The sequence below is a fragment of the Chinchilla lanigera genome, unplaced genomic scaffold (assembly GCF_000276665.1).
Source record: "Chinchilla lanigera isolate Chin_1 unplaced genomic scaffold, ChiLan1.0 scaffold00063, whole genome shotgun sequence".
In the NCBI taxonomy this organism is placed as follows: domain Eukaryota; kingdom Metazoa; phylum Chordata; class Mammalia; order Rodentia; family Chinchillidae; genus Chinchilla; species Chinchilla lanigera.
In genome coordinates this window covers 11,742,254-11,750,686 of record NW_004955464.1, presented here as the reverse complement: position 1 = coordinate 11,750,686, position 8,433 = coordinate 11,742,254, and the positions used below count along the sequence as shown (strand labels likewise).

Sequence of the window (8,433 nt, the reverse complement as noted above, 5' to 3'; positions counted from 1 at the left end):
TTTTGCTTTGTTGCCAGCTCTGGCAGGACAAGTGTGGTCCTAGGCACACAACAGGCCCTACATGGAGGCTTAGGAATGCTTTAAGTTTGTTCCTGCATGGGGTGGGGACATCTATTAAAAGTACCTTTTGAAGTCTGCTTGTGTGGTGCCTGCTAATGCTACCTCAGTCTCCTGAAGGGCAGCAGCTAAAGAGCAGAGGATGTTTCTTACTCATCTCTGAGTCTTGCAGAAGGATGTTTGATGAATTTCATTTCTTCATCTAAAATCAGAAAAGCAATGTCCCCATTGCTTTTGTGTTATCAAATGTGCTGCTATAGTTACGGATTCCCGACAAGAGCTCCTTCTCCTGCCTGTCTGGGCCCAGCGCCTGTCCAGGAGGCCTGTCTCCTTGGGTTTGCAAGGATAGAAAGGACCACCAAGTACACTATAGCTAAAATTGAAAAGTTTTATTAAAACAAGCACACTATATGATAGTATTGAAGTGGCCTAGTAGAATACATGTCTGTCTGACTCACGCAAATCTATTTTATATAACCCGATAGCTTATCTGCAAGTGTCTGTCCCCTCATGCTCCCACAGTGGGCAGTGAATTGCTAACAAGGCAGTGGGGCTGCCTCTGATCTGGCTTTGCCTCAGGCACAAAGCTCCATCCAGCTGCCCCACATCTGTGCCACCCTCCACACAGGCCCTGGGGGACACAGCAGTACCAGACGCTGACAGCTTCTAAGGTGCTCATGAGAGTAACAGCTTAAAAACTAGTTAGGACTGTAGGCAGGGGCTCATTAAAAACCAAGCACATGGACATTCTGCCTTGGAAAGTCCATGGGCTTAAAGGGGGAGCTTAAAATTCCATGTTTGCTGAAAGAGCACGGTTAAAAACATTTTAAAAACCAAAGTAATACTGAATTTAGCAGCAATCACAAAGAAGGAAGAGGATGATAAATGAGGAACACATCATGGTCGAGGCAAAGAAAGATTATGTGCTCCTCTGCGCCGCAGACGGGAAGACTGATCTGGCCTCCTGCAGGAGAAGGGCCCCCTGCCCTTTCTGAATTGAGGGGATGGCTCTGCTCAGAAGGCAGCGGACAGGCAAGAGGACGTCCAGAGGACAGAGGAAGGTGGAAGGACTGCTGGGGGAGGGCGACAGTGCATGGGGGAAGAGGCACGTGTGTCAGCAGCCTCTGTCAGCCAACGATGGTTCTGCTTCCTGAAGGTGGCTCCCTGAAGGCTGGGTCCCAGCTGTCGCTTCCGGAGCTGGCTGGATGGGGATCTGCAGGCAGGTGAGCAGGTGGAGCCCCGCAAAAAGATGTCCCTGCTGCAGGCGATTATGCAAAGTGACAAGTGATTGCTTTCCTTTTCAAAGACAACCCCTTTGGAAAAAGCTTTTTCCTCCAAGGACCCTGGGGAAAGGGGGGTTGGGTGGGAACTGCTGGGCCTTTGTGGGTGGAGAAAGCTTGACTGGAGCCAGAGAGAAGGCCCCTCTGCCTGCTCCAGACTTCGGCCTCACAGGTTTCTAGGTGCAATGCCCAGACAGGTCTAGGCCTGAACATGTGACTGGAACAGCTCAGAGTTCTGTGGAGGTCAGGGCCAGCCCTGCCTCTCCACTGCGGCCTGCTTGGGTCAGGGCCCGCCGGCGGGCCAGGCGAGACTTGGAGGGAGGGGAAAGCTTCACGGAGCAGAGGCCCTCAGCCAGCGCCTCTGGCTCCTGGGCCAGTTCGTTCTCCTCATGCTGAGACAGCTGGCGGTTAAGAGCGATGGCTTCAGCCGCGAAGAGCGTCAGATCCATGGTGCTGCTGTTCCTGCCGGGGCAAGAAAGGACACTGAGGGAGGCTGGAGCCCAGGTCAGCCAGGCTGGCTTGGCAACAAGCTGCTCCAGCTGGGCTCCCTGCTCCCCGGGGTTTCCTGAGCTGTGTAGGCTGCTCTCTTCAAAGCAGTTCCGTCCTGGGTTTGGATTCTTGCTTGACGGAGGCTGCAATGGAGTCTCAACCACAATCACTAGTCTAGACAGTCAGGTGCTCTCAGAGGAGGATTCTGGAAGCAGCCCCAGAGAATCGGGTAGGAACCCCAGCTGGGCAGCAGCACCATGGGGATAAGGAATCGAGAGACCATGCAGGGTTAAGACTTCCCTGTGAAACTTCTCAGAACTGGCCACGTGGCTGACCCCTATGGGGGTTTCCCACACTGCTTCTCTTGGCTCTATAGGGTAAAGCCTGTCAGAAACGTAAGTATCTGGTGGTTAAAAGGCTCTTACAGTCAAGGGCCACTGTGCAGCCTTGAACAAGTTATCTTGATCTTTCTATTCCTCAGTTTTCTCATCTGTAAGATGAAGAAAACCTCTCTTTAAATTTCAGTATACTCATCTGCTGCATAATGACCTTTCAGTCAATGACACAGAATATATGACGGTGCTTTTGTCTACTCTGTAGTGTATGTGACAATTGGTCCCTCTGCCTTACAGTGCTGCACCCCAACTTTCACCATCTCTACAAGCAGGACAGCCTGGTGTGAACAACCCACCGATATGGTATGTCTTCGGGCTGTAAGTGGTGATTTCCAGTGAGGGTCAAGTGGTTGTGGAAGATGTTTTTCTGGAAACATGAAAGGAGGGGCCTGAAAAGCACTGGAGGGCAGGGGAAGCAATCGAGGTGGAGGAAGAGAGTGAAGGGGTTTGAGGGGTTCGGGAAGGGGCACGGGAGCTTCTCCGAAAGGACCCTGAGCCTGCAGGTGGTCTCCTTGTGCCCCACCTCTGTCCCAATGTGGCTGAGGGCTGCAGGGAAAGCCAAGGCCAAGGAGAGAAGGCGCTGGCGTAGTTGGAGCATTTACCTCTGGAGGACTTGCGGCGTGGGGAGTCCCCTTTCTGGAGCTTGCTAGGATGGAAGGACAGACTGTGAGTACGCACGGCTCCTTCTTTATACAGCTGCCCCACCCCAGCCAGCAGAGGCGGCAGACAGGCCCTCTGCCCAACAGCAGGACTCGGCTCTGCATGTCTGCAGGGTCAGACTTCCCACAGAGAGAGCAACAAAGGTGACAGCTGCCTCTGGGTCCTTCACTTGCTGCTATGCCAGCTTGCTCGCGGTCGGGGTGCACACCATCCCTCTGGCGTCACTCACCCCCTGCACCCACGGGTGCTGTAGAACTTGGGCAGCACTGAGTCTCTGCTTCGCATCTCGAACCAGGAGCTTGGAGATGAGGTCTTTGGCCTCGCTGGAGATGTGAGCCCAGTCCCTGTCGGGGAACTCATACTTGCCTTCCTGGATGCTCTCAAACAGCTTGTTCTAGGTAAAGAAGATTCCTCCTGAAGCCACACTGGCCAGGGGTGTGCAGGAGGCACCTGTCATTGTGCTGATCACTGGTTCTAATCGTCCTCAGCTGCTGCTGGTGGCTTGGGTACGCTACAGATACAGTTCCTTTCCCACACACCACTTCTCCTTAAATCTCCGCAGGGCATAGCATGCCCTTGACAAGTCAGGATAGTTATGCTGCTTGGGAGGCTGCTGAGAGTACTGCCAAGAGAACAAAGCCCGCTCTGTGACCTGCCTCCTGGCAATCTCCAGAGCCTTGTCTCCCGCCACCATTAAGTGCATTATACTTCTCTCTCCCTCCCTGCACACAAAAGCTTTTGTTTTAAGCCTCTGTCTTTGCTGGTGCTGTTCCTCCTCGTATTCCCTGTCCCTCTTCTCCAGCCAAGACTCATCCTTTCAGAGTCTGCTCAGGTATGAGTTCCCACAGCCCTCCCTCAAACTTCTAGCTGAACTGACTGCCTGACCATCAGCTCATGACTGCCCTGTGGGAAGAGGAAGGGGCAGCACAAACCCCTACCAGACCAGGAGCAGCCCCCAGCCCGGCCCTGCCTGGCATTCCACCGACCCCTGGGGGGACCGCACGTGGGCCCTGCTCACCTGACACACCCTGCACACCTCTCCCCGGTCCCAGCCACAGTCAGCTCCGCAGTGACCCACAAAGGGCGGGTAGCCACTCAGCATGATGTAGAGGACCACGCCCAGGCTCCACAGGTCACAGCGCTTGTCGTAGAAAGTGGCCTCATCCCTGAAGACCTCTACCACCTCCGGGGCCATGTACTCTGCAGAGCCGCACTGTGGGTACCAAGGATTGGGGATGGGGAGATGGCAGAGAAAAGAAGAGGTGAGTCCCAGGAGAGGGGACGGCAAGGGGTAGAATGTAAGCTGTGCAGGATGGAACGTGCAAGAGGATGGAAGGACAGCATCATCAGGAAAGTCAGAGGGCTTGTGTGATACCACCAAGGCACTCAGACAAGCTTAAAAGAGCCCACCACACCCCTTCTCCAGGGGGCAGAGAGCCTCTCCGTGCCTTGGTACTCTGTAACAGACCATGGTGGTGCGGGAACTTAAATGTACCAGGAATACAGCCTGGGAGGCTGGCTTCGGAAAGCTGGCTCCATCCAGCAAGGACTTCTTTTTTTTTGTTTTTTTTCTGGTACCGGGAATCAAACTCACGATCTCACGCTTGCCAGGTAGGCGCTGTGCCGCTGAGCTAAATCCCCAGCCCCAGCAAGGATTTCTTAAAGGGACTCCTGCTCAGCTTCCCCACTAACTAGAAGAGAGGAAGTGTAAGGGTTTAGAAGGGACCATCAAAACTGGAAGAATTCTGACAAGCCTCCCTCCTTCCCCTATTTATGGATGGAAAACGCAAGGCCCAAGAAGGAGTAGGGAGTGCAGCAGTAGCAGACCCCGGATGAGGATCCCGGACTCCTTCTCCCACCCTTGCACAGACAACTGCTGAGGAGAGTAAAACACATCTTATTTGCTCCCCTCTTTATTACTACAGGCTGAGAAGCAGCCCCCCACTCCTAGCCCATGAAGTTAATTTGATTGGAAGATAGTAAGTGCTCTCAGGAAAGGATATTTTCTTTGTTATAAGCAATTAGAGTTAACGATTTTGAGAACAAGGTAGACTGTGTGTTAGAAACTACTACAGAAACATTCCTAATAAGGTTGCTTAGAAAAAGTCAGAATTGGCACATTTAAAGACATGTCTTTTTTTTTTTTTTTTTGTCTTTTAGAGACAGGGTCTCACTATGCAGTTCAGGCTGGCTTTGAGCTCATTTTGTAGCCCAGGCTGGTCTCGAACTCGCAAGGATCCTCCTGCCTCAGCCTCCCAAGTGCTGGCATTATAAGCGTGCACCACCATGCCCAGCAAGACATGTCTTTTATAAAGGGTATTAGGAAAATTCACTTATGAAACATATAAATCTTGAAAGAAACACCCTAATCATAGCATATCAAGTATAATAAAAGATGTCGGTGGAAGAAGTAGCTTCTGGAAGCACCATTTGGCTGTGAAATGTGCAGCTGGAGAAGCAAGAGTTAATTTGGCGAAGGGATCCCACTGCACATAGTCAGGAACTTCGCAATTCCCCCCACGGATACTTCTCTTTCCTTGAGCGGGGAGGACAGCCCCCTGCCTCCGCCATAAGAGGATCGTGCTGATTCCGAGGGAACGGGACTCAGCGCTACGCACACTGCTGCATGTGCAACCTGGGCTGGGCTGGGGGTAGTGTGTTTTTACCTGGGACAGGAGTCTGCACACAGCCTGTGCCCATGGAGACAATCTGTCCCTTTCTTAGCAGAGATGACTGACATTGAACTAAAGTGCCAACGTCAGTTTCGTCAGCAGTGGGACAGGCATTGGGCTTGGGAACTACCAGTTCAGAGCACTGAGCAAAGGACAGTGTGGGCCTGGGAAGTGCTGTAGACATGCTTGGTTTTCCTTCCTTCGCCCTCTGTTCTGGATGCCACAGCTTTGGGTCAGGGGCCTCCCACAAGCGCAGCAGCCCTATACGAAGGGCACAGGGTGGCGGACATACATACTGGAGTGGTCAGCTCTGGTGTGGTTATGGGCATGCAGGAGTTGTTAAGTTTCATCCCACTGCCCAAGTCAAAGTCACAGATTTTCACTGGGGACACCTGCAAAGGGAAACAGAAAGCAGAGGTCACGGATACAAAAAGCCAGAGGCACCAGGAGACCAGTATAATGAAGGGGAACGTGGGCCTATGGCCATCACATTTCAGCCTGGCTCTATCTACCAGCCTCCATCTATCTCCTGGGGTTGAGTAGGAGCCACATGGGGACGTTTCCCAATACGTCCTCTGCGTCATGTTCTCCCTTATTTCCCAACTGAGAGAAAAACAGGTGAATTACATGGTGTTAGACTGCTGTGAACTTGGCATAAGTGAAACTAGAACTCTTGATAGTAAACAATGGCACAGGTTGCATGACAGAAGCCAGAGAAGTAGCCGGGCGTGGTGGTTGCATGTGCCTATAATCCTAGCACTCGGGAGGCTGCGGCAGGAAGATCACTGTGAGTTCAAGGCCAGCCTGGGCTACCCAGAGAGACTCTGTCTCAAAAAAAAGACAAAAAAAAAAAAGCAGCAGCAGCAGCAGCCAGAGAAGTTAATACGTACAGTAAGTCCCTGACTTACGAACTAGTTCCAATCCAGGAGAATGTCTGTGAATCAGATTCATCATAATCTGACAAAGTGAGTCTTATACAGTACATCTGTGGCTCTTACACAGTACAACTGTGAAAGTTTGCAACTTGAATGTCTGTAAGTCAGAAACTTCCTGTGTCACTGAAACACAGTCCCCTTGCGGTCCATTTGGTGGAGGGCAGAGGAGCTTGGGGTAAAACCCTGGCCATCTCAGGCAGCTTGGAGTCATCACCATGTCACGGTTCGCTTGCTGAGACTTGGCTGGCTTAAAGTCCCGGGGAAGCTGAGCTGTTCAGTCACAAGGGCTGTGTGCGGTCAGCAGCCACGCCCAGCAGACTGCACCCTGTGGCCGTGGCCACAGCAGCGTGACTTGTGTCTGCAGGAGAGAGGAGGACGGTGCGAAAGGAGATGAGGGTGCTGGCCCGGGGATCCCAGCTCGCTGCTCATGACCAGGGAAGCCTGGGCCACCTCCTAACTTCTCCCCTCCTTTCCTTCTTTCTCTCATTCGTTTTCATTTAGTCTCTCTTTTCCATTGTGATAAGACAAAAACGTAAAAGATGTCATTTTAGCCATGCGTAAACGTACAATTCAGTGGTATTAACTTCATTCACGCTGTTGTGCCACCCTTGCCACTGTTTCCCAACTCTTTCCATCACTCCACACAGATGCTGCACCCCAGAAGTAACTTGCCACCTCCCTCCGCCCCAGGTAACTACTTTACGTCTTTATTCCCTGCCTAGCTCAGATATTTCATACCAGTGGAAGCACACAGCATCTATGCTGTGTGCCTGGCTTCTTTCACTTTGCATATTGTTTTCAGGGCCATCCTTTCGTAACATGCATCAGCACATGCAGAACGCAACATGCCTGTTTTCAGGCTGAATAATGTTCCATTGCATATACAGACATATACATTTACATTTCGTTTATCCATTCACCCGGATGGACAGCTGGGTGGATCCCCCTGTGGTTACTACGAATAACACTGTAATGTACAGCAGTGGACAAGTGAGTATCTGTTTGCGTCCTGGTTTCCAATTCTTCTCATATATACATAGGAGAGAATCGCTGGGTCATATGGGGTTTCTATGTTTAGCCTTTTGAGGAATTGCCCAACTGTTTTCCACATTTTACATTCCCACCAGCGATGTGTAAGTGTCCCAATTTCTCCACATCCTCACCAACACTTGTTATTTTCTTTTTTTTTTTTTTTTGAGTTTCACATTAACTGGAACATATATTTGTGTAAAACCTAAATATTGTCAGTTTGAAAAGAAACCCACTGTGATGTGGAGATCCATCTTGCCATTTAAGTTCTAGAGTTTTTTTTTTTTTTTTCTTTCTCTTATCCTTGGTAAAATTTCATCCAAAAAATAGGATACATATTTTTAAAACATGACCCAGAGAATAAAGTATGAAATCAAGTGATTTCAATTTTGGTAGCCCCTGTATTTTGTAAGCTCCTTAAAGACTAGCTGGATAAAAAGATCATGGGCTCCAAGTCTCTTTCAGATAAATGATGAAATTAAAAAATGAAAACCCAAATATGGTCAAGTATCCCCACCACTCCATACCCACCCACTAAGGTAAAAACTATGAGTACTTTTAGTAACAATTCAGAATTCACCTTTATCTCCTACTGAACTCATCAGTTTAGAGTCATGATTTCTTTCAGACATTTATGCTTATGTATATAGATATATAAACACATATTAGATGACAATTGATTTTTTTAGGAGTCCAGTCAGAGAAAGAAGCAATTATTTTTAACTAAAATCTGTCTGTTTTTTGATTACTGTTCAACTCGCTAGTCATTTTAGCCAAAAGCAAAGTTTCCATAGTCTCCATCTCAGATCTTATTGCTTCACACACACACACGTGCATCTTCCGTTACAAAGAAAAAGATGGACCAGTCAGTCCAGTGACTAATCTGACATGGCTTTCATTGGGTAGTAGGAGTGGT

The 8,433-nt window shown here is 50.0% G+C and overlaps 1 protein-coding gene across 9 annotated transcripts in view; it reads right to left on the bottom strand.

The window, feature by feature from the left end:
* Positions 1 to 428: 428 nt before the first annotated feature.
* The window catches only part of Mknk1 (MAP kinase interacting serine/threonine kinase 1), a 52,313-nt gene continuing 44,308 nt past the window's right edge, over positions 429 to 8,433 (bottom strand). For 8 of the 9 annotated variants that reach the window (XM_013521635.1, XM_005398664.2, XM_013521636.1 and 5 more), the window contains 5 exons: positions 5,850 to 5,945; positions 3,900 to 4,094; positions 3,111 to 3,275; positions 2,824 to 2,867; positions 429 to 1,799 (listed from right to left, as the gene is read on the bottom strand). In XM_013521635.1, coding sequence (XP_013377089.1) covers positions 1,565 to 1,799; positions 2,824 to 2,867; positions 3,111 to 3,275; positions 3,900 to 4,094; positions 5,850 to 5,945 — 735 coding nt within the window. In that variant the 3' untranslated portion in view covers positions 429 to 1,564. The remainder of the gene's footprint in view (positions 1,800 to 2,823; positions 2,868 to 3,110; positions 3,276 to 3,899; positions 4,095 to 5,849; positions 5,946 to 8,433) is intronic. The other variant, XM_005398669.2, reaches the window with a different exon arrangement.